General features: G+C 38.0%; 1 protein-coding gene across 18 annotated transcripts in view; it reads right to left on the bottom strand.

Moving 5' to 3' along the window:
* The window catches only part of DOCK3 (dedicator of cytokinesis 3), a 220724-nt gene that overhangs the window by 42189 nt on the left and 153593 nt on the right, over window positions 1-24942 (bottom strand). For 14 of the 18 annotated variants that reach the window (XM_074879567.1, XM_074879577.1, XM_074879568.1 and 11 more), the window contains exons 22-33: window positions 24498-24579; window positions 17931-18101; window positions 16616-16702; window positions 14211-14403; window positions 12254-12381; window positions 11128-11274; window positions 8926-9024; window positions 6648-6742; window positions 5051-5126; window positions 4097-4197; window positions 3796-3854; window positions 1311-1459 (exon numbers count right to left, since the gene is read on the bottom strand). In XM_074879567.1, the coding sequence (XP_074735668.1) occupies window positions 1311-1459; window positions 3796-3854; window positions 4097-4197; window positions 5051-5126; window positions 6648-6742; window positions 8926-9024; window positions 11128-11274; window positions 12254-12381; window positions 14211-14403; window positions 16616-16702; window positions 17931-18101; window positions 24498-24579 (1387 nt within the window). The remainder of the gene's footprint in view (window positions 1-1310; window positions 1460-3795; window positions 3855-4096; window positions 4198-5050; window positions 5127-6647; window positions 6743-8925; window positions 9025-11127; window positions 11275-12253; window positions 12382-14210; window positions 14404-16615; window positions 16703-17930; window positions 18102-24497; window positions 24580-24942) is intronic. The other 4 variants (XM_074879575.1, XM_074879585.1, XM_074879576.1 and 1 more) reach the window with 2 other exon arrangements.

Here is a 24942-nt window from a genome sequence, read left to right as displayed (position 1 = left end):
TCATTCTCACTAATACAGATGATTATTCTGTCTTTAATCTTAGATAGTTACAATATATGCTTCATAAAACAGTGTGGAAATTTGCTCCACAGTAATTAAAGAAATATTCTTGGAGCTCTAGTTTAGAATACATTAGTGAGTGTAAAAATTAAATGAAGATTATGAAGAGTTCATCTTGATACAATAAGTATAAACAGGTCCAGAAACTTGAAGATGACTGTAGGTACCTGTAACTGTAAGTGCCAGAGCTGGGACTGTTCTATTGCTATGCTAAAACAAGCAAAAAGAGGACCAAGATCAAATGCTACTGTAATAATAATAGTAGTAAATAATAATAACAACAGTAATAATCAAGGGAGTTGAAGAGAAAGAAAAACAGAAGCTCCTGGTAATACTTTTCCACACAGCCTTTAATAGGTCAGGCTATGGAAAAGGTCTGCTATTCTCCTGGAATGATAGATTAGATCTGGCATTTTAATGAATGTGTGGATAATAATTGCATGAATTATGATAATTTAAATAAAAGGATTTACTACTTCAGAGTGCTTATTTGCAGATACTTGCTCCAGCATTGCCCCAAAGACAATGAAGCACAGTCATCTCAGGGTCCAGTCCAAACCAATTCTTCATTATTAATATTTTGCACTTCAGGGATCTGTTTTGCAGTGGAAAATTTAAGCAATTCTGACCATGACTGGGCAACAAAATGATGAAGACTCCTCTCCCTGTTTATGCAATCAGAGCTCACAGCAGGTGGAAGCTACAGAACTGTTGTTGGGCATAACCATTTCAGGAGAGTGCTACAATTTCTTAAAAAATTATACAAAGTCTGTTTCAAAGCATGGTATAATTAATTACACAATACCACCTTCTAGCTGGAAATTGAAGACAGAGGAGCGAACACCACTGTGTTCTCAAATACTGGCTATATCTTTACATCTCCATTTTTGGTTCTCAGTCTGACCCATTTAATGGTTGACTAATAATCTAAGTGAAACCAATGGGAGCAGTGAGAGCCCAGCACTTACAAAATTCTTTTCCTCATCTCCGATGTGATGAGCACATTGCTCCTTTTCTCTATGTTCACGGGAAATGTAGCTTGCTGTAAAGTGCACTCGTTAAATAATCTCGGGAGTCTTGTATAGTTTTGTGAATTATGCTTCAAATTTATATTTTTATATCTTTACATGACAACATCATCTTCACAATCAGAAATGCATCAACAGACAAAACTCCTTGCTTCCAGCTGGACATTGCAGATAGACAGAGCATGAAAAACAATACTGCAAATGTTTGGGAACCGACTTCACCTGTTTGAAGTTGCCATTCTTTCTCTGCTCCCAGTCCATCATGTCATGGAAGATAGGGATCATGATATTCCGGACTTCTGGTTGTGGAACAAGTGTAACACCAAGAAAGGGGCCAATCATTCCCGGAATAAAGTGAATCTTATGCTCACCTGCACAACACAAAGTAACTAATTAAATAAAAGCCTTTGTTATCTGTCACTGAGAAAATAGGGAACTCCTGCAGTAACGACATATACATAGTAGTAAGCATGAGCATTCTAAAAGCAAACACACTCTTTTCTTGAAAGGACTGGAAAAACTATTTGCTTTACACCATTCCTTGCAAATTCTCTAAGAGCATTTTTAATTTCACTGTGAAAGCCTTCAGCAAAAATTGTCAGTGCATTTGACTTGCAAAGGAATTCAAACTGTCAAAAATAACCAAACTAAAACATACTAACTAGGGGGAAAAGAGGCCACAGATATTTCTAATTTGTGAACAAAAAGATTCTGAAAGGGCTGGTAAGAACAATGGAATTTAATAAAACATTTAGATTTCAGAGAACTACAACAGAGCTCTTCATCCTTTGTGCTATGGAAGTCTCAATTTCCTAACTGACCTTGACTTAGGACCAAATTGCATTGCTTCTCAGCAACAGAAACCCAAGGCATTTTGCTAACAATCTCTTCTGTGGCATGCTTACTGTGCAGTCGCAGAGAATAAATCAGAACAGCCATATTTGGAAAAAGATTCAGTGATAAATATCTCTATCTACATATCTAAAACAGGCTTCTCAACTCTCATTTGAATTTGTCTACCATCATTTTCTGGTTATTTGATCTCTGTTATTTTGGAGAGCCTTCTTTTCTCCACATAGATGCTTAGAGACTGTGATCAAGTCTGTCTGCATCATCTTAGTTGTGCAAGACAGGTCAGGCTTATTCAGTATTTTATAATAAGGCATTTTCTTACTTCTGTAGTCACCTTCCTGACTGTTCTCTGAACTCTGTCCCATTTGTCTTTGGTTTGATTTTGGTTTTGCTTTTTTGAGCTGTAGAAAGCAGGACCAGGTGAACTATTCTAGAATGAAGTGCACTTATGAAAAAACCATAGCACTAATATCATCCCCCTTCTCCTACTCAAGATTCTTACATATTTTGTCAAAGATTATGGTATCTTTTTTACTCATGGCGTTTTACAGGTAGCTCCCCTTCACCTGATTATCAGCACGATACGTTTGCAGTCTTTGTTTTCTCAGCTAGCACTCCTACCTATATTCCTACAAATAAAATGTTTATATTTGGCTTTCTGAATATATTGCTTGCAGCCGCATTATCAAGTTATCCAATCTGATTTGTACCATTCCCTTGCTCTCTTAATGATTTACCTATTCTCAGAACCTTGTATTATTTGTGATCTCTATCAGCAAACATATTTTTTCCCTTTATAATACTATGTACTTTATTTGTCCTCAAACATTTCCATAGGTGTTCATTTTTGGTCCCTGATGGAGACAGAGTACTGGCCTAGCTGGACTTGCTCTGATACAGTACAGAAGTTACCTGGCTTTTCTGAATTACCTAAACCCAAGACTGCTGCAGCACACTTCTAAAAGCACAAGTTCTAGATGAAAAATCTCCATTTACCTTTTGAAACCTGTGGTGAGATACATTTTCCCCTGTTTTGTAACATGCTTAATTTCTTAAGATATATAGAAAGAGGTCAAATGAACTGCAGAAGTTGAAATTTTATCACAAACATTGTTATTGCAGACAGGGCTTTTGTGGGTTTTAGTTTGGGTTTTCTGTTTTGTTTTTTAATTCCTTTTTCTCTTTAAAGTAGTAACGTAGAATTTGTTATGCATACTAGATACCTGAAGACACCAAAAAAGAAGCTTTACTGTATGCCCCTTCTGAGCATTATTATCAAACACACATAGCTATGGCCTAGTGGTGGACTTGGTAGTGTTAGGTTTAGAGTTGGACTTGATATCTTAAGTGTCTTTGCCAGCCTAAATGATTCTATAATTTTGAATCATTACAACTTTGGCATTTGAATCATCTAGGTAATTACAAAGTTGGTTACAGCTGTGAAGATTTAAATTTCTGCTTTACAGCCATGGATCAGACAAAAGTCAGAGAGTAACAGTATATCTCCATATGAACCTGACTGCAACACAGTTAAAGGGATTGGAAAAAGCTGATTTAATATTTGCAAATACCTGAAAACCGTCACTGATGTGTCAAAACAACCAAAACCTGCCACTGTCAGATTTGAGAAGAAAGCATTCAAATTCATAGGAATGTATTGTCTCAAATGAAAAGGTATGATGAGACAGTACAGAAGAGAGTTTTTTGGTGGAAGAAAAGGGCTTCCTGGTTTTACAACTCTTAAGAGAAACTAAGTATTCTACAATGTTACAAAAAGTGTAAAAAAAAAAAATTCCAACAGAAACCTGGGGCTACTTTGGCTTTAGCTGCTAGGACAGAAAAGGAAGAGACATACCCAGGTTCTGCCACATGCTGAAGAGCTCATATGCCATCATCACTCTCATATCGCCATACCTGAAAGAGAGGAGACAGACAACCGCCTAATGGGACAAACACTGACAAGGCAGTGACGTTAAAAAATAATATCAAATTCACGTTGAAGTCAACATAAGAAAAACAACTCGACCACTTCTTTATTTCCCAAGCATCACCGCATCCCAAGTTGCATAATAAATCATAGGGACTTGTGGTAGAAAAAGAAGTCTCTTTTTTGAGGTGGCAGAAAAGGCCGGAAACCCGGCAAAACATGTTCTTACTTATCCAGAATCTTCTTCCTCTTAGCTGGTGTGGCATTTTCTAGTTGGAGACTTGGCTGGTTTATAAACAAAACTGCCAGGCTGAAATAAGAGTTCCACACCTGTGACACAGGAAAGAAGTTTTATAACATTAAACTCCAAGGAATAAGTTTTAAACAAGTGTAGGAAGACATATATTCCTTTATACGTAGGATCAGACTGTTCCTTTTTGTAATCAAGATACTAAACTCTTACGGATACCAATGGATTATTTAAAACCTGGTAGGAACTAAGATTAAAAACCCCAAGAAGGTAATGCCACTAGGCTTTCCTCTTAGCACCAGAGTTCAAAAATGAATAAAACTTGGTGACTTCAGCCAAGTTTTAAATTGTTCTTTTTCTCTAGGCTAAACAGGTTTTATCCCTCAGAAAAACCCAGGAAATATATCATGAATGATAGCCCTATAATTTGGTCTGTTTTCCCAAAGAAATGAGGCTTTTGCCATCATGGTGTGTGTACACGTACATGTCTGGCAGCTTTTCCTTAGTAACAGTGAATTTGCCCATTTTCAACTCCATAGGGAAAACACTCTCTAAGATACTGTGTTTCTCTCCTGTGGGAGAGGAAGATCATGAACGCTCCAACTTCAGGAAAAGCACTGCCTGAGTCTGCATTTTATTAGGCATGAATCTGTAAGACAGCATGCTTCATTAGCTCCACTGCTTATGAAGATACTTGTCTCCTTTATGAGGGGCTCAGTTTTCTTGATTTGATCTCACAGTGTATCTGCTCTACTTCCCCCTCAATTCTGGAGCACATTCAAATTCCTGTCTTTTATCAGTTAGCTCATCTTCCTCACAGATACTGAAATAAATGCTGCAAATATAATCAGCTAATGTAGAGAACAGCTTTTGTTTCTTTGTTACTGCTAGTTTAAAAAGATGTCATAACATTTTCTCAGTATCAATTCTTACTTTAAAATCAAAGTCCGTTTCCGTGAAATTCTTATGCAGCGCAGAAGACAGGTACTGAACTGTTGTAACTATGATGCTGCAGGCAAAAAAAAAAAAAAGAAAAACCATTTGAATCTGGAGTATAACATTACAGTGGGCGGTGCTGATTTTACTATACAGAGACAAGCATTCTTCATGTAATCACTGCTAGATTCGCACAGAAGTCACCTATCTTTCTATGCTGTAGTAAACAGTTTGTACTAAGTGATACAAGATTAAAGATTTTCATCATTATTATAATTTTTCGGAATTTACACAGGAGCATTTAAATTCCTGTCTGTTTTGTATGGCTGGGCCATATTGCCTTCAGTGAAACAAAAGGATGCACCCATCCTTCTCCTATTTTAAGCAGAAAGGGGTTGTTTTGTTGTTCAAAGAAGAGGAACTGAAAACAGCTCAAACTTTTTGAGTCTTGGTTATACAATGGTTCTTTTTTCTGGCACACACTTAAACTCAACCTATTTGTGAGTATTTTGCCAATTCTGCATTACCTGGTATTTGTTTGTAGGTGGCTAAATACACCTTAGTGAAAGGCAGTCAAGGCATGTGATTAATAACTAACATGTATATAAGGCGACAACAGTATCAAGGGAAACGACACATCTCTGATTCATGTGAAAGCAATGCTTCCAGCAGCACTGCCAAACGTACCATTCAGTCTAAAGGTTTATGGCAAAATTATGCCAAAGGGAACTAGGTGACCTACAGCATCTGAGGTAACTACTCTTTTCATGTGGATTTTTCTTTTCTCACAGAACTTCATTTAATCTTTGCGCTTGAAATACTGAAATCCACTTCTTTCACTTTTCATTAGCACGGTCAACTCGCAGAGCATATAACTCAACTGAGCATCAGCCTTTAGGCAAATTTCCATGGTGTCTTCTTGTAATGGGAACCCCTCCAGTTGTCAGTTAGTAGTAATTCTATAGCTAGTTTATCTAAAGAAACAAGAAACTAGTAAATAATTCCAGCCACCCTGTGTTCATCACACTGCTACCGTTCCAAACGGCATAGTATTTAACCCATCAGAAGCAAGAAAATTAGATAAAATTAAGGATTAAAATGGTAGATAACAATTAATTAAGAAATAACTCATTGCTGGGTCTGCTCCTCCTTTTCTAAGAGAGTTAACTGAGTCCTCCTTCTAGTAGGTTAAGAAGTGATGTTTATGAGAAGAGACAGATATTTAATGTAGTAATTTACTGAGAAAGGGAGTTGAGAGGCCTCAATACCACCCAGTGTGGGCTGCTGTCCCTTGCCAGGTGTTACAATAGCTGCTGTGTCACTCTTACCCTCAATGCAGCTACTTCAGCTTTGGGTTTAAACTTTTAACTCTTGATACTTGTACATACTGATAGAGTTTAAGGAACAGAATGAATACCGAAGTCCCAGTTTGGTCCAGACTGTTAAAATAATTGCAGAATGAGGATGAACACTCCAGAATTCCTGTCTTGATCACCACACCTCAGACTGATAAAACACACTGCATCACTGCCCAGCTGAGGAGAAAAAATTCTGATATAGAAAGTCAGCAGTTTATACCTGCTTCCCTACTTACTTGCTGGTGAGCAACCTCATCACCATCCAGTCTCGAGGAAAGACACTCATTTTCATCAGGTTCCGAAATACACAGAAAATCTTCAGGAGGAACTCCTATCACGTAGGGGAAAAAAAATGAAAAATATCACCTGCAGCTGCAGATTAATCTATTTTCTTGATTGTAAGAAAGACAACGAAGCTAAACGTGCTCCATTTGAGCTTTGTGTTACTAGGCCATTCACCCAAAAACACAGAAACAACATATATTGGGATATGGGTCTGTTCGTTTTGTCTGCATCTAATATGTACTTAACAAGTTGCAGCTGTCTTTTAAATCTTAATTTCTACAGTGAGATGAAAAACTTCATTACATGCATAATCGTAAATGACTTCTCATATTATCATCCAGAGTTCCAGTATCAATTTGCAGCTATTTCAAATATACTGGGATCATAATAATTTATTTATGCATTCATTTAGTTAATGTATCTGTCCAAATTTCTTTGCACTTAGGTCCAAATTTGACAGAAAACCACATACCCAAACCCAATGAGACTACATATGCTTTTAAAAATAATAACAGAAAACCCCATTTCTGGCAATATGCAGCAGAAGAGATCTCTTAAACACATTTAGCTGAGTTTTGCTTTCCACAAAAATCCCCAAACCTGAAGACATTTCTGGTTTTTGACTACCTGCACTTCTATGTCTATAAAGAACAACAGCAAGGATGAAACATGCCAAGTTGTTGGCCTTGCAAACTATGATTTTATTGTTTGGTTTTTCTTCTACACAAAATCAGGATATCACAGAAAGTGGCAGTGCAAGGTTTCTTCAAAACTGTCCTACTATTATGCCTTAATCTGGGGAGGGGGAGGAGATTAATATCTTGGTGTAACTGAGCTAAGAGGAAAGCATCAGAAGCTCCTTGATTTTTGACCTTGTTCTGGCCTAGCTGTAACAGTGGTAAGTGAACGTAATGCTTTTCCATCCAAGAAAAGGTATTCGAAATATTATTACAGAAATATTTGAAGGAAAAAAACAAAGTAATGTATTTTATTAGGTCAACTATAGTTGGAAAAAACATTGGGTATAAAATCTTCAGCCTCTGTGATACTCCTGGAATTTATCCTTAGATTATCAGAGATACATGAGTGTTTGTCCTTATGGGTGTAAAGACAAATTTCAGCTCAAGGACAAACCTTTTCCCTGGTCTGAAATAAGAACTATAGTTTATAGACAGCTTTAAAAAATATCTATTAAAAACTAATATTAATTAGTTTACCATATCATTTTCCTATGAGCAATTTGAAAGTTACCTGAAAGGTAGTAATCTCAGATTATCAACCTGAGATACACTGAACCCTGCAACCTAAAGGTAAGAATTATATCATCCCAAATTTATCTCCCTGATTTATTCAGCCTTTCTATACGCACATGAACTATTTAGAAGCTGAAAGCCTATTCAGAAAGGACTTCTCATGTTTCTCCATTTCATTTGTTAAGGCAACATAAGTTCCTGCCATGTTACATTCTTCTGATTGTCCAGATTTTATTGAGTGCCATGCTAATCAAAAGCATTTTGTATAAAATCTTGTCTTTATTTATGAAATTATTCTGCCTTTTAAACAGACAGTTGTCAGAGATACTCTTTCCTATGGAAGTTAAGATGAAAAGCTAGTTTCTGATGTTTTGAGATATGCCATTTCAAAATGTCAGTGACAAAAAAAGCCACCAGAGAGGTCTGTACCCCTCATCAACCCCTTCTGCTCACGAATAGCCATAATTTAAGCTAATGTTCACAAATTTGGGAAGTATGCAGCAAGTGGAGTAGTAAGTTTTCTGCTTTCCCAAAAAAGATTTCATCTGCTAGAGACATTTGTATCCCCAAAAAGGCTTGAAATTTCTCTTTTGGCACAAAATCAACACTCTTTGTAAGTAAACTCCAATGTATATTTAACATCTAGTGAAATGCTATAGAACAACTGACTTTACATTCATGGGATTAAAAAAACCTGTTCCTCTTGACTATGTTCTATATGGTACAATAACAATATCCTTTTACGTCTAATAACATCTATCTTGGAACTTTATTTGCTCTTAGGAAGATAATTCAGTGCCCTGTGGTCTCAAGTGTTTTTATAACACAACACCTATTATTATAAAGGTGAAAGGAAGGTCCATGACTAGAGTGCCAGTGAATGGGAATGATTAGCAGAGCAAGTAATGCTGAAGGGAATTCCCTCTGCTCTCCCATTCTGAGCGAATCACCCTACAAAAACGATGTTCTGTTGTACCTTTAGTTCATCCTTGCTCTGGAAGTTGTCCAGTAAGTGCTGGAAGTGAGTGTCTGACATCTGACGAAGCAAAGATAAAAGGCAGGAGACATATTCTCCCTGTTGACCAAATGAGAAACTATTTAAGTTCAGACAATCTGAAATTTCATAAATATAAAACTCAACCTGGGGTAAAGGTATAAAGGGAGGGGTCTGAAATGGCCCCAATGCCTATGAGAGGAAAGCTGACATGCACAGAGATTAAAAATACTGCATGTTAACAGTTCTCAAATTACTGTTAATACACAGGAATACACCTCCTCCACCGATGCCAGTTTTAAAGGTCTTTTAACCAATGTTGTAGTCTAAACAAAAATAATTTAAAATGATTAATACAGACATTAATGAATTGTCCTCCAAGCATGCAGTTTTTGACAATCACCTTTTCCAGTTACTTAATATACTATGTCTATCGAAGGTGTGACTGCAGCTCATGCAGACATAGCAGCAATTATTTAAACTAATTGGCTCAGATACTCAAACCAGCATCGTGATGACAGCATGGGATCAGTATGGCCTACAAAAGGTGTCTAGAATCTTGTAAATATTTGGCTTATTAGTGTTCACCAAGTTATGTGCTGTCATAGCTACAGTACTAACAGTATTCCAGTAAGATATTCAGAATATAGTTTGGGTAAGCCTACATGAGCTACAATTACATTTCTGGCCTGCAAAGCAGATGCACCCTAACCAGTTACCACAGTATCCCAAAGTGTTTTCCAAAGATGAGCTCCCCCATTTTACATATCTGAAAGCAAAGCACAGAGAAGTTAAGCAATCCATCCAAAGTAACAAGGAAGGCAGTGCCAAGAACGTAAGCACTATGTCTTTTGACTGCCAGTCCCTTGCACAACACTATTTTTTTTTTCTCTGACAATGAGCAATTAATTTGGAAAATATACAAACTAGTTTCTAAGCAGTATCTAATAAGATTCCACATATCACTGTGCTGTGAAATATAAATTCAGGAACAAATACTAAGGGATTTTATACTTGGGACTCTCCATTTCATTTTAATTTTTTTTCTAATTGGCTCAAGCATCTACCCAGAAGCTTTGACATATGTTGTTCGAATAGACTCTACAGGGCTGAATTTCATTAAGAAAAAAGGTGTGCTCTTCGGTGAGTGGCATGTGATAAATAACAGTTAAGACAAAAGGTAGGAGTAAAAGGAAATTGAGATGTTACTGGACATCAGCAAGCTAGTGCCTTTCGTGTTTTGTATCAAAGAACACATCTGAAAACTACTAAATGCCTTGTTCTTTATTAGGATTCTACCATTTGTTACTTTATCTGAGCTAACATGGAAAGATACAACCTTTCCTCTTGTGTGAGAAGTGTACCTCGGTGTACATCTGCCCCCAACAATACCTCTGAGGTTTCAGCCATTTGATAAAAAAGCAAGTCTAAAAAAAGGCATGTTCTGAGCAACAGCTTAACATCATACATTGTGCAAAAGCTGCATTACAGACTCTGACAAGCAAAAATAGACTAAAATAGGCTCGAATAGAAAAGGGCAACAAATCCAAAAAAGAACAAAGCTGAACAGCAAAATTCTATTCTTTTTCTTCTCTTCCATTGCATGTCAATGAAAAAATTTCTTCCCCTAGGCTTATGCTGGCAGTCTGGTGGCTTCTCCCTCTTCTTCCACCAAGCTCAACAGCTCACTTGACTTAGGATCTGTTAAATTCTTTTTCAAAAGTATGTTGTGTTTCATTTGCATGAAATACTTAGTGAAGCTGGACAGAAGCTCTCCAGGGTGTTAAGTAAAGGGACTTGTCCAGTGAGCATTATGGTATTTCTCAGTCTTAGGAATCAGAGCCTGATACTCATATAGCCCTTGGTCAGGCACATTTAGGGGTGAAGCCCTAGGCAGCGACCCGGCTAGCATATGCCTCAAGTTCTAAACAATAACTCTCAATCACAGCTGCAAAGACAAACAAGAAAATAACCTGGAAATCCACCAAAGCTTCCTGAGCTCCACTGCTTCCTGCAGACCTCACTACTGCACAGAGGAAGGGATGGATTTGTGGTTTATCAAGGGAAAGAGACAAAGCCCTGGCCATTCATGCAGCAGAGATGATAATGAGGTGCCAGTGGTGGTGAGGGACTGAACCAAAGGTTAGAGAAGCAGGAAATAGAAACTGATTGTTAGTTACTAACAGTGATTTCTGCTGTGCACTGCGGGCAACGCTGCCCTCTTACCGCCTCCTGAGACTGCGATTTACTCATGATTGTAAGCAGAGTTTGTAAAAGCACATCCAGGAGGCTCTCCACCATCATCTCAACCTCCTCCACGACATCTCCCTCCTACAGTAAGTGGTGAGCAAACAGACAGTTAGAAACTGGAGAGAATGGAATTGGCAAAGACAGTTCTGCTGAGTCAGCCATACCACAAACTCATTTTGATAGAGCGCTCCGTAACAGAGGTTCAAGAGAGTACAAGTCAAATTCCTCATTGGTACCAGATACTATTGTTATGCCAGTTACCTCATCAGTCTCTGATGGAAACATTCAGGGTCACAGCCATAAAGGTAAATCTATAATCAAAGGTCTGCATACATTCTAGAACACAATGGCATCAAATCATGCTCAGCAACCTTTATTCCACGGCAGCATTATTTTAGCTTATTACCGTGATACCTTTCATCTCATTCCTTTGACACAAACCTGTAACTTGCAGATGGAAATACACATTGGTATGAATTCTATTTAGCACCATGAGCTCACTCCTTTAGAGTCAGGTGGGGAAACTTCACCACCCTCTGTTTGTGAGCATTGCTTTAAATGATCAAGTTACCATTTGAGATCAGAGTATTATGATCAAAACTGGGTGTTTAAACTCAGCAGCGATTTCCAGAAGTAAGTGTGATTTCATTGATTGGATAATTTTAGAGTATTCTCTTAACATGAATCACAAAGTGCTAGTTATTGTCTCCTGAAGAACTACAAGTCCTAGCGCTGTGTAGAGCTTTTAAACTCCACTGACATCTAAGTTCTGGGCTTGGATGAAGAAAATTAAACAGTGTCAAACCTGGTAAATGTGTATGCTTTTTCCCCCTCCTAACAGCAAGAACACTGTGTAATCAGAATGCTCTGAGTCACACGCACAAAAGCAGACCCTCATTTCAGATGTTCTCCTGCTGACAGAAAGTTAGCAGAATTTCATTTTTAAAAGGATATTTGAAAAACCTGTATTAAACTGTAAAAGTCCCTCAGTCTTCATTTTACTAAATCAGTGGTGCAATTAAAAAAAAAAAAAAATAAAAAAAATCAAGCAGCAGATTACCAAAGAGCTAGTCTTGATTATGGAGAAGATACTACTGAGGATCCCAGAGCAGATAAGTAGCTCCTTCTGCTGTCGTAGGTGAAGGTGAATGTGGTGAAGAACTACAGGTAGCAGGATGCGCCGGGACTCTGAAAAAACGAAAATCAGATTGCAGCTCTTCCAAAAGAAAATTAAATTTCAACCATCCTAATCAGCAGCCTTTAGGTATGCAAACTAGCCTACTGATATACAGCACGTTTGATTAATTGGTGCAACTTCTATTGTAGAGATTGTAGTACACTACACTTCTAAGAACTGTATCTAATGAATGAAGAGTGCATCTAGTTTCAAAAGTTCATAAATGACCACATTTATGTAGTCATATGTATATACATAATGTTCTCAGTAGTGATTCAACTTGGAAACAACAGTTGTGCACTAATACTTTCTAATGCTGATTTCTTGGTGCAAACCCTCCTCACTTCGTGTTGCTTTCCAGCTCTATTGTCACAGCTAGGAGAGCTTCTCCAATAAATATATGCCTCTTGGAAACCTTCTCTTTTAGCTGGCTTGCAAACCTTAATTCTATTAAAGAAGGGAGAGCAGGCAGCAGCTGCAGAAAACAGTAGCCAAAACAGGGCGGGGGGAAAAAATAGAGACAGGGAAAAAAGTGGCAAGATGTCAGCAAACGGACTGATAGGAGAGACGGAAGGAAAACAAGTCATCACCATATGGGAAGCAAGAAAAAGAGAATGTCTCTTCCTTTAAATGCAAGACCTGAAGTGTAGGTGGGGTGAGCAGGGAGTCAAAAGATAACTTTAGAAACTAGATTCATCTTCCCAGGGGCAGACAGGACATGGGAGAGATTGTTGACCTGGAAGTATTGGGTCATACTTCCACGGGAAGGAATAGGATAGTTGGGTGGAAAATGTGGCACCTATACAGTCATAGCTGCCTCGCCATACTGAAGCTTTATTTCTGGTTTTTGATACTTCATCAGTGAGATGTCATGGTGCTGTGCAGCAGGGAAGAGCATCATTAGGTGCCAGTATCATTGTAAAGGAGAAATGAAGGTTAATGGGAAGGACTAAAGCCCTGGACCCCTGGTGGGTCCAGTTACACCTGGCTTTCTTGAGAAGATAGAAAAGGAGGTTTTTGCCCATGAACTGTAATTAGATAAAATTCACTGCCTGTTTCACAGACACCTTTGGACTAATCTACTTATTCTCTATACTCTCGTATTTTTTGAGATGAATTTCAAATTTAAGAAAAAAAATGTTTATAAACAATTACAATGGATGGTTTAAACATGATTCTGATCATTCTCACCTTGCACTGAGTAGAATAATCTAAGTGCACTAACTTGAGATGCTTACTACAGAGAAGATAAGCCCGATGGTGTTTTTTATCTTCCACTATTACCTTCATAACTTCTTTCATTGAGACCTTTATGTGTGAAAAACTCACAGTCTTCAAACTCTTCTTCATTCAATTAATTCTTAAAGAACAACTAGTATGCTGAGCTAAAGAAATACTGAAGTTATATAAACATATTTTAAAAGAATATGGTGGGTTTCTCATGAAACTTTATTTCCCCATTTCTCTTCCTCAAACAATAAGCTTGCTGCAAAGAAGGTGACCTTCCTATCCAGGACATCAATAGAAGAGTAACACTAAGTATCAAGTGAGAATTGGCAGTTTTAGTAATTGTCTTGATTTGTTAATGTATATATTTTTATCAACCTTTAGTAACTACAATTTATCCATTATGGATTTATAAACATTTTCTACCACAGGGAAACTTACAAAGTATCTGCAGTGAATATATGTAACAAAGATGCTACTGAGATATAAATAATTACCAAGATTATTGGCATTCAGCAATAAATTATTTGCAACAAAGCAACTGCAAGATACATATAACACGTTCCTACTCTTAGTTGGCAGCAAGACTTAGCCTCAGATACTGCTGTCTTACCTGAGAAAGAGAACAGGCGGCTGTCAACAGTGCGTGCGATAGACTGTAGCTTAACAACATCCATTGATTGCCCGATGTGTACTGTACTGGGCATGCTGCCCAGAGTACCCCTCACGAACTCTGCTACTTCCTGCACAGTGAACATCTGCAACAGCTCATCAAAGATAGCAGGGAAGGAGTTCAGCAAAGCAGCCTGAGAAAAGTAAATGAAGAAACGGAAACTTTGGAATTCTGTGATGGCAGCTAAATGCAGTGAAACAGAAACGGTAAAACTGAATTAAGGGTCTGCAAAATGCTACTGAATAGTGCACTATGGCTGGTGTTAATGTTTTGCAGTATCTAAAGTTCATAGTGAACAGATCACATGTAGTACATAAAAATCAAGCACTGCTGCAATACAGTAAGTTGAGCACATACATACTGTAGAGCTTCAAAAGGCTGTACTTTAGGACACAGCTTATAAAACAGAAAAAAAATGAGGTACCAGAGATCAGAAAATAGTCCATTTTTGTTGATTTACTTTTTTCAATAAATATAAAACTTGCTTCTGATTAGAGTTCCATACCAAATTTTTGTACCGAGCAACTACCTAAGACAGTTAAAACTCTATAGAAAATATTCTGAAGTAAAGAACATGTTGACAGACCCTTAACCATAGCAGCACTCTCATGTGACATTATTTCTGCAATGGGGTGGGGTGCAATTTCATGGGAAAGAGGCATCACATCATGCAAGTAAGTGTGCACGTGATTCTTGCACTAATGGATATTTCCAGTAAGCTGGAGCTATCCTTGAAGGTGTTTCTTAAAGTGCAGAAACAGTATCAGCACAACAACATCTCTTATTTCACATTTTTTCAATTGTTTCTACTGTTCTTCGTTACAGTAGAAAATTCCACGCATTGCCCTATCCTCAAGCTCCACAGACTTGGTGTCATACCTGTCACACACCTCTAATGCTTTAAAATTCTTCTCTTTCTTCCTCTACAGCCTACTCAAGGTCCATACCTGTTTCCTCATTATAACTACTTAAATTCACAGACGGTTGCTGTCTTGAACTGCTGCACTTGATTCAGCTGTCTTACTTCCATCCAACCCCCTGACCATGCACATTTTCCCTCTTGCTGTTTCCACCTCCCATGTCTGAATTCAGCTCTCCACACAAACCACACTGATTTCCCTGCAGAAGTTCAGATTTACCAAACTTCGTTGCAGATCTCTGTTCAGTTTTGCCCTTCCAGAGTCTCACCACCTATCAGGATTTTCTTCTATTCTGCAAGTCCTCCTTCTCCTCACAGATTTTTTTGTTTTCGTGTTGCGTACACATTTCTGTATCTCTCCCATGCTGGCTCTAACACTTGGCACGCCTCTCCTAATCCCATATAATACACAGCTTCCTTCTTTGCCAAGTCTTTCCTCAAAGTATCTTTACCTTCAAACAACAGTGATATCTATTTAATAGTCTTTGAGCAAAGTTTTTTTTACAGCTAACACTGTAGAGCCCATTAAATTATTCCAAATATAAATTTACCTCTTTCTTCTTCACACTCTTCATCTCTCTCAACATTTTGTCTCATTACAATCAATTCAGATTACACAAAACCCCACATAGCCTCCTGGGTGTTGTCACCTATTTGTTGCTACATACATACAATGTACTAACAAACTAAACAAATATGAATCATTTAAATAGCTCATGGTACTCCTGGAAGGCTAGAACAGCCACATACCCAGTCATCATCTTTATCTTTGGGATAATACAAATGATGTTACAATATTGGCCCAACAAATCCTTACAGGAGTTCTCCTAAACTTATTTCTTACTATAAAGCAGAAGGATTTCTGTTGTGGTTTAGAATATCCAGTAGGAAGCTTTGGAGCCGTCCTGAGGAACAGCTACATCATTTCATCAGTTCCTTGAAGGGCCCTTTTTGTACAACACCCTAAAATATGCTGGAACATTAGTCATGTCAAACTAATTGCCTGGAAAGAAGGACATAATCAGTTTTAATCTCATTGCTGGAAAGAACTATACTGAGATCTCTCTAATATCCTGGATAAGAGGGCAAGTGTGAAGACAACTATGCTAGGGCCTCAAGCATTTCTGTAGATATTTAACAGTTGTCCAGATTTGCAGAACTAGTACATAATCTCCTTGGCTCCCCTGAACAATTTGATGTATATAATCTTGTATACATCCTCAGTACTGTCTTTTCGGTGTGTAGATGCCATAAGCTGTTCCATTAATAACTGAAATATTCCACATTTCCTTGTTTTAAAGTACCAGCCACTTAAACATTACATTCTGGTTTATATGCAGGAAAAGAGGGTTTTGGGAAGGGAAAAGGGATTAATTAGGAACATCCATGATGAAATACTTTTGCAGTTCTGGGGATTGTTACTTACAGAATTAAATGACGGCCTTGAAGTACCACCACACTTTTGTGGGGCACATGTCCCAGCTCCGCTCGCCTGCCCTCCAGGCTGAGAGGCCTATGGGGCAATTGGGATCAAGGGGCAACATAGTGGCAAGGGGGAAACAAAAAGTAAACTTTTCAAAGATTAAGCAAGGACAGACTTTACAGATTCTGAAGTAAGAAATACCATAGTGAGAGAAAGGAGGAGGAGAAAAAAAAAAGACCAAGAGAAAAGGGAAAATAACCCCATCCTCAAATCTAGTCTCCGTCCGTATTTGTGATCAACACAAAACAGAGAACCCTAAACAGCCACCATTCATAAAAGGCTCTTTCCACTCGCTGTCACTTTGTCTGCAAAATTCTGTGCACTGATTCCTCATGTTCCTGGCTCATCTTATGATACCCACTAACGAGTGATTAAATAAAAGATTGGAGCAGCTGTTCTCAAAATCTTTCAGAGCAGCTTCTTAAGAAAGAGATCGCATTGCTGGCAGCTCCCCTAACCGCTGGAGTCACTCCGTTCTGTTGCAACGTTCACAGCAACTGCTTCTTTGCCAAACTACAGTAGGTGTTCAAAACATCTGTAAATAGTAAATTTGCAATTACAAATCATCTTCATATTACCAGGCAGTTCTAGGTGGTCCATTTTGACACTGTGAGCTGAGGCACACAACACATTTGACATTTCTGTTTAAAACTTTTAAACACAGAAGTATGTAATTTAGTACAGTGATCTTGAAAATATGAAACAAAACTTAGCAGCATCCTTACTCGCTTTGAGTAGTATCTTAATGCCACATGAAGTCTGCATGAAATCATATGGGCCATATTCAAAATAAAGTATTAAATGTGAGTGTGGGTATCACAGCATGCTTGTGGTCAGGCTGCATATGATTCTGACTGTCATTTTAGAGTATGCTGGAAGTAAGTTTATCTGACTGTGAGTGCATCAGTTGAAATTCTCTAATGTTGCTATGATCATAAGTATTGACTTGAGCTACTACAATTAAGGATTTAAAATTCCTTGAGGCCAACCATAAGACATATAAATGAGACTCTTGAAAATGCAGTTTACTTTTGTGAAGAGCAAAATTGTACTCTCATGTCACTTTCCTCTTGAGAGTCCACAGTTCAGCTCACCTGCATCTGTGAAGTGGTACAAAGCTACTAATAACATTAATTGGCTATGTCATTTTCCAGTATCATCAGTTTATTAGCATTTGATCGTCATGTGCCATATACACTACCTGTGCAGAAAATAGCTGCCTTTTGGTTTGCCAGTTAAAGTGTAGAAAATAGCAAACCTGTGTGAAGATGAGAGTCTCGGAGCTCCTGCTGTCCAAGCTGAGCACAAATCTGATGGACTGGAAAAGCTCCTGGATGCTGGAGCGGAACTGTTCCTCCTCCATTCCACAAGTAGCTCTGGAGTAAAGGATCCGAGATTGGACAATGAACTTGAAAAGATATTCCAAGGCCTTAAGGAGCAGGAGAGGAAGGAGATTAAGATAGAGAAAAAGAGAGAAAGAAAAATAAAGGAGCTTTAAAGAGAACCAGGAAAGATTCTAGGTGCACAACGACTAAATTATTCAGCTTTAGAAAGGAGAAAGAAAAACAGGTTTTGTAAGTTACATAATTCATTTAAGGAAGAGCTACTCATAGGCAACTACCCGTTCTCAATCAATACACTCTGTTACTAGTATGTGCCACTAGTAAAAAAAGTATGCATTTAAGTCAAATAGACAAATTTGAGTTACAGAACTTGAGGAAAATCTTGGTGAAGGTAAGAAACTTCTCATGACTTGGCAGAGTGACTGTAAGTGCCTGAAGAAGCTATTCTTCCATTTTCATTCAAATTTGACCTTTAATTACTTGAGTTAGCTAATCTAGATTAAGGTAAGTGGACTGTCAGTGGAACAGAAGAAGGGTTACCTGGTAAAAGGAGAATCTACTACTTTTCATTATGAACACAACAGCAAGGTTCACCTTTATTTCTGGCAGCTCTGGCAGCTACATGTACAAACAGAAACAAATGCAGATGCAGAAACAGAAGAAGACAAGAGCAGCACGTGAAGCCCTCTAGCAGCCCGTAACAGTAGCAAGCAGCAGTACTGTAGTGAATATCTTTTTACTTCAAGCTGTGATAAGTTAAAGTGTCTTTTATCGTCACACATGAAACTTGGACAGCACTCAGCAGAGGGAAAACAACCTGCACAGAAGATGGCATTTAACACCGTTACACAATGTGTGATAGATGCTGCAGTCCTGAAAGACTGGCAAATTGGATCTTTTTGTAGTAGAATGATAATTTGCTCTGTGACATGTCCAGATTAAGTCTGAATTTGCAACCTAAATGTCTTTAATTAAAATTTTGCAAATAGCATTATTCAGAACTCCACTTATTTGGCAGCAGTGTCAACGAAGAAAAATACATTGTTCTATGCAGCCTTTAACAAGCTTCCCAAATTATCAAAAGTTCTCACAGACACTAACAGAGCAATGTAACATTCCACACAGCAACAAGGCCTTTTTGATCATTTGGTGTACACAACTGCCAACACTGAAATGTACTAAATATTGGTGAGATTTGGACTTCACTCCTTCCCTTAGTGCTCAACATGATACACCATTAAAGCAGGATTAAGGGAAGACATGATGCATAGTTTGATGACATCCTCAAAATTCAGCACAGGAAACAAACATGCTGGAGCTTCAGTAACTATAGTGTATACAGAAACATTTGTAATAGTCCACTGTATTTGCTGGAAAGTATTCTTGTCTCGCTTCACTGTTTGAAAACTGAAAGTTAATTCAAGTACAAATTTTGCCCTCATCAGATATTTTTGCATTCATAAGATGCCCCTCATTGAACCACCACACTACACACAGGAATATGCAATGTTATGTTGTAAGCTTTAGAATGCTACAGCTTTATGGATAGAGAATGGGAATGTGAAACTCCTCAAAGTCATCACAGATTTCAAAATGCCACTGATACTTACGGCCTTTTTTTTTCAGGAATGATGGCAACCTCAGTAACTTGGCAGTAAGTTATTTACACTTCTGCGCTAAAACCTCTCCCTGTGAAGCTTCCTTACACCAAACAACTTCATCAGGAAATAACACTTTATATTTCTGGATAGTTTCCAGACAGAGGTCAATTGGTTCACAAGAGTCAGCTCTTTAAGGTTAGCATCTCTGCTGCTAACACCAAATACAGCAAGGCAGGTGCTCATACAAGCTGTTTTATACATTTGGTATAGACAACCATAATTCTAACCTGAAAGCTCATAACTTTAATGTGGAGATTATGTTTTGCAATGAATCAGAGGATTTATATATGAAATTCTGTAATTCTCTGTTGAAAAGGCAATAGCAGGCTGAGACACTCCACATCCTTAGCACAGACAACCTCAACTGTTGCCTAGAACCCACAAAGGCAGTTAACTGAAGAGTTCAGTGTGCTTGCAGACATATGGCTGAGATAGTAAAAACACAAACCAAGTCCTGTTAGCACAAATCAGCACTTGGACTAACTTTGACTCTTACTACTTAAAAAAAAATCACAGCTATGATGCATATACGTGCCTAAAGACATAGTGCACCGAAATAAATTTCAAGACTTCTATTATGTTTGGCATGATATAAAAAAATCAGTATCAAATTAAAGGAAGTTTCTTAAAAATGTAGTCTGTATGCATGTTCACAGAATACGTGAGCACACACCACTCGCCTCTGACGAGCAACCTAAAGACTCATGGTACATCACATGCAAATCTTAAATGGAACAAACAGCATCATAACCTGATTTCCTTTCAACCAAACAATCCCTAAATTCGACCAGTGGTACTCCAGGAGAAATGAGAAAAGGAGTAAGAAATGTGCATATAGATACCGCAGCTCAAAGAACTTCCACTTACTACTGAGTAACCTTCCTTTCTTCTCTGAGTGACTGTCCGTATGCATGTTTACTGTGTGAACACAGGAACAGCACATCTCAGCTTGCACAGAGTACCTGGTGGTTGACTGCAATGTCCCAGGAGAATTTAAACCAGAAGACCACTATGACAAAAGCAGCACCAGTTAGAAGCTTCTATGACAACAGAGGTAAAAAAGTGGAGAGATTTCTGTGGTTATTCCGCAGGTCTAATGGATAAAGATACTCTTCAGAGACACTAGTGTCACTTGAGCCTTCAGGGATTATGCTCAGACAACATTTGATGGTTTTACTGTAGTACATTCATAAATCCAGTGAACAGCTGGGGACAGTACAGCTGCACATCTGGACTCATCTGCTGATGAGATGGAGAGTCTGTTCAATTCAAACAAAAGGCAAACTATACCTGACGCTCAGAGTAATGAACAGATGAATCAATCTTGTATAGAGCTGCTTTAAGAAAAAGCACAGATTACCTTCCTGACTCAAGGAACCCAAAGGTTACTTTAGGAAAGAATCTGGAGTACGTAGAATGGGTAACCTTATCATAAGCACAGTGTATGTAAAGAGGATTAGCTCTGAAGGTCTGAATCTCTTTCACTGTCCTGACTAAAGTGAATAAAAGCCATTTTCAGTAGTCTGAGTATCCACTTCACTGTTCAAGAGCAGCTAGTAAACTTCTTCCTGCTACTGTCCAATGTGTTTTTTCCAGAGAACAGCGTACTTGCTTCAAGTACAAGAAGCATCTACTGTCCTGTTTTAAGAAAAAAAGTGCAAAGGTTCAAGTGAAGGTACCAATTTGAGTCTTGTGAGAGCAGATAAAAGACCTAGGGCAAAGTTCAAGGCATCAGCAATAAAAGAAGGAGCAAGTCCCACAGCCAGGCTGACCAGGTAGAACAATTATAATTACATCAGCAATTTTCTGGTATTCCTAGAAAAAGCAAGACTGTAGAAAATGTAAATCACCAAATACGGTAATTATTTCCGAATGAGGTAACCAATAAATCCAGAGGCAGACTGGTCTCAAAAGCAACAGACTGACATTTCTTTTTTAAGTGTGAAGAAAAGCAGTTGGAATAGTCCCATGTCAAAAGGCGGGCTGAGAATGTAATTCCAAATCTCTCATTCAGTAGCTCCCTGGCTGGCATGGCTCTGAAAGTATGTTCAGGGTTTTGAAGAAATCAGCTGGGAAGACTGACCCTTTCCTATCAGTGAGATTTGTGTAAAGCCCCTTAGTAACGGTGTGCAGTACCTTGAAGCCTCTAAAACAGGTTTGATGCGTGTTCTGGGTGGTTCAGCTTCAAAACACTGATATGAAGATGTGACTTCTGAGGAAGAAATGGTCTTGTTTTTTCAGTGGGTTCCTCAATCCAGGCAAAAACCACCTGTGATTCTACTACTGGAAGATAACTGAAGCTGAAAGGGTATCTCCTACAACCACTTCATGTTTTGCCTTGACTATGGGGAAAGTAAAACTGCTGTGGAGCCATACATGGACGCTTCGTTGGAGTTCTCCAAGGAGCAGTATCTGGATGCAGCTTATGGGGAGCTTGTTATATGGCATAATAAAGGAACATGATGCCATGTGTTCTAGCACATGTAGAGACATCCTTTCAGTTATAGTTCCTCCAGGTTTCATAGAAGTTTTCTGAGAACTCAGAGCAGTCTTGAGGGAGATAAGTAATTTTAGAAATAGTCTAGAGCACCGCTTGCTAATGCCAAGGTCGAAAATCAGAATCTTATAAGACCTCTGCATACACATCATGAATGTACATGGGCAGTCAAGAGCCAAAAAAAGAGTGCAGAGAGATTTCAACACCTGCTTTAGGGTACCACATTTAACAGCTAATTCAGGGAAAAAGGGACAGAGAGCTATCTTGTTTTCTCAGTTGAAGAACTACTAATGCAAGGAATATAGTGAAGTCATCCAAGACCACAGAAATTGCCAACAGTAGAACGCAGTACCAGTAATGACACTTTAGCAATGATTATGGTTTTGGTAAAAACTTGTTCCAAATGCCTGAAATAAAATCTGGAAACAAAAAAGGGAAATCAATCACCTTCCTGTAATGGAAGAAGACAAAGACATTAATTTGGGCCTCCAAGATATACATGTAAAGGCAACTGTCTGAATAAGATGTGACAGCAGTGTCAGTGGTCGAGGATGCACTGTTAGGTCTGCAGAAACTCTGGGGGTAATTATAATTCATGTGCCTGGAAAGGCTTGGACTGTCAGGTCTTCAAACTGACCTCACTCACGGAGGGAACAGCTACTTTCTAGGCAAGCACTTGAGATTCCCAGTAAGCAAAGAGCTGCCATGGAATCCTTGAGAGAATGTACCTTATTCACAAATGGTATGTTGCGTAACAGCTTCTGAAAGATATTCCAGCATTCATATTTTTTGTATTTCTGAAGAGGACTACTATGAAGTTCAAAGAATGCAGACCACATAGGGACAATATCATGGATCTCTATTTGCTGCATTGCATACAGCACTAATGAGTGGTTTGAGGGGGGAAGAAAACCTTCTAGAAGCCATTCCAGATAGAGATCTTCCTCTCATCTCATAATGTTAATAGGTTTCTTTGTAATTAAAAAAAAAAAGTAAGGATGATAGAAACAAAAAGGATGAGAAAATTGATAATTTCTTGAAAAGACATCTTTGTCCCACTTTTACCACTCCCTATGAATCTGTGGTTGAAAAGTATTACAAAGAAGTTTCTAAGTATGTAAATATCTACAAAAGATAAAATAAACACTGTAAATAATGCCCTCAAGTATCAGGATATGATCTAAACAGGAAATCTTGAAAGCTGGTTGATGGCAGTGATGCCATACCATTCAAATTGAACAAGGATTCTCAAAAAATAAAAATTACTTCCTTGAAAATACTGACTAAGACTAAAAGAGGCAAAACCAAGAACAAAAATATCACAAGAGGAAAGAAAAAGCCATAATAAAGTCTGAAATGTATGTCAAGACACAAGCATAAATACATTTACAAAGAACCACCTCTGACTTTCCCAAGTGGTTGCCAGAATTTAAAGGAGTAGTGTGTATATATATATGTGTGTGTGTGTGTGTGTGTGTCTGTGCGCGCTTCACCCGTGAGATGCTTCACCTATTTGTACTGACATGAAAAAGTGAGAAAAAGAAAGTGCTAATCTCTGCCACTGCTACTAGCTCTAAAAGTGCCCAGACTCAAATGTTTGGACACAAGCCTTCTCAGAGTAAGAAGGTACAGATGGACATTCACTCAAAGAAAAATATCTTCCTGCAAATTTTGGAATCTTATATTTATGTTCTTGACACATTATCTTTCTGTTTTACAACTACACATGCTAAAACTAATGCTGATTTCTCTGTAACGGCACCAAAAGTGTTCCCTTTGTCTCACACCCCATTAGAAAGCTGTGCCTTCCTGTGAGGTCGTACTCTCATCACCGAACTGTGATTCAGGTCCGGTGCAATAACAGTTGTTAGAACTTCCATCCAGTTAAAGGCTTATTTATCTGCTTCTTAGAATTCTCTAGAACTTCAACCAGTAATACAATGAAGCTGTGTTACAGCCAGAAATGAAAAGCGTATCTTTGATCCACAGCATTAATACATTTAAAATTGCTGCTTCTTGAAATGCAAGGTATAGACCACATATATAAATGGCCAGTGAATATATATACTCCATGTAAATCCCACTTAAGTTCTCTACAGGGCTTCAGAAGGACTTAAGGAGACATAATTCTTCCATTTTTTTTCTGCACAAGAGTGAATCTCCCCCTAAAACTAAAATTTTGGCAAAATATTAAAAAAAATAAAATTCTGGTTAAACAAGTAAGAAGTCAGTGCCAGACTACCCATGATTTTATTTACAGCTTTCCCAGCCCTTTTGTAGTCACAGACGGAAGAGACACACAAATACGTTTATTGAATACATACTCTCATTGCTTCCTGGATGTGGTCCTGGCGTACGAGCTCAGCTGAACGGTCCATGTACCACTTCAAGCATCGGATCAGTTCTCTGAATATAACAAACAGTGAAAAGATGACAAACGTTCAGCACTATTTTAAAATTAGTCAGGTAACAAACATTTTGGTTTTAGGGAGAAATCTATAAAATCGTCTCATTTCACTCCATTTCAGTAGTCAGTTATAGCTGTCCTAGCTACTGAATTTACATAATATATACCTTTAGTTAAGTTTCAAACCAGAAAATTATTTCTTCTCTGTAATTGACTTAGACCATAAGGAACATCAAGAGAACATCAAAATGATGTTATTAAAGAGATAGCTTTGATAAAGGCATGCAATATAGTTCTAAGACCCAAATATACTCTTTTTTTTTTTTTTTTTTTAAATAAGAAATTCCAGATCTCATCTAAGA

The sequence above is a fragment of the Strix uralensis genome, chromosome 10 (assembly GCF_047716275.1).
Source record: "Strix uralensis isolate ZFMK-TIS-50842 chromosome 10, bStrUra1, whole genome shotgun sequence".
NCBI classification, from domain to species: domain Eukaryota; kingdom Metazoa; phylum Chordata; class Aves; order Strigiformes; family Strigidae; genus Strix; species Strix uralensis.
Note: the sequence above shows the minus strand (reverse complement) of the source record. Positions and strands in the feature narration are given on the sequence as shown.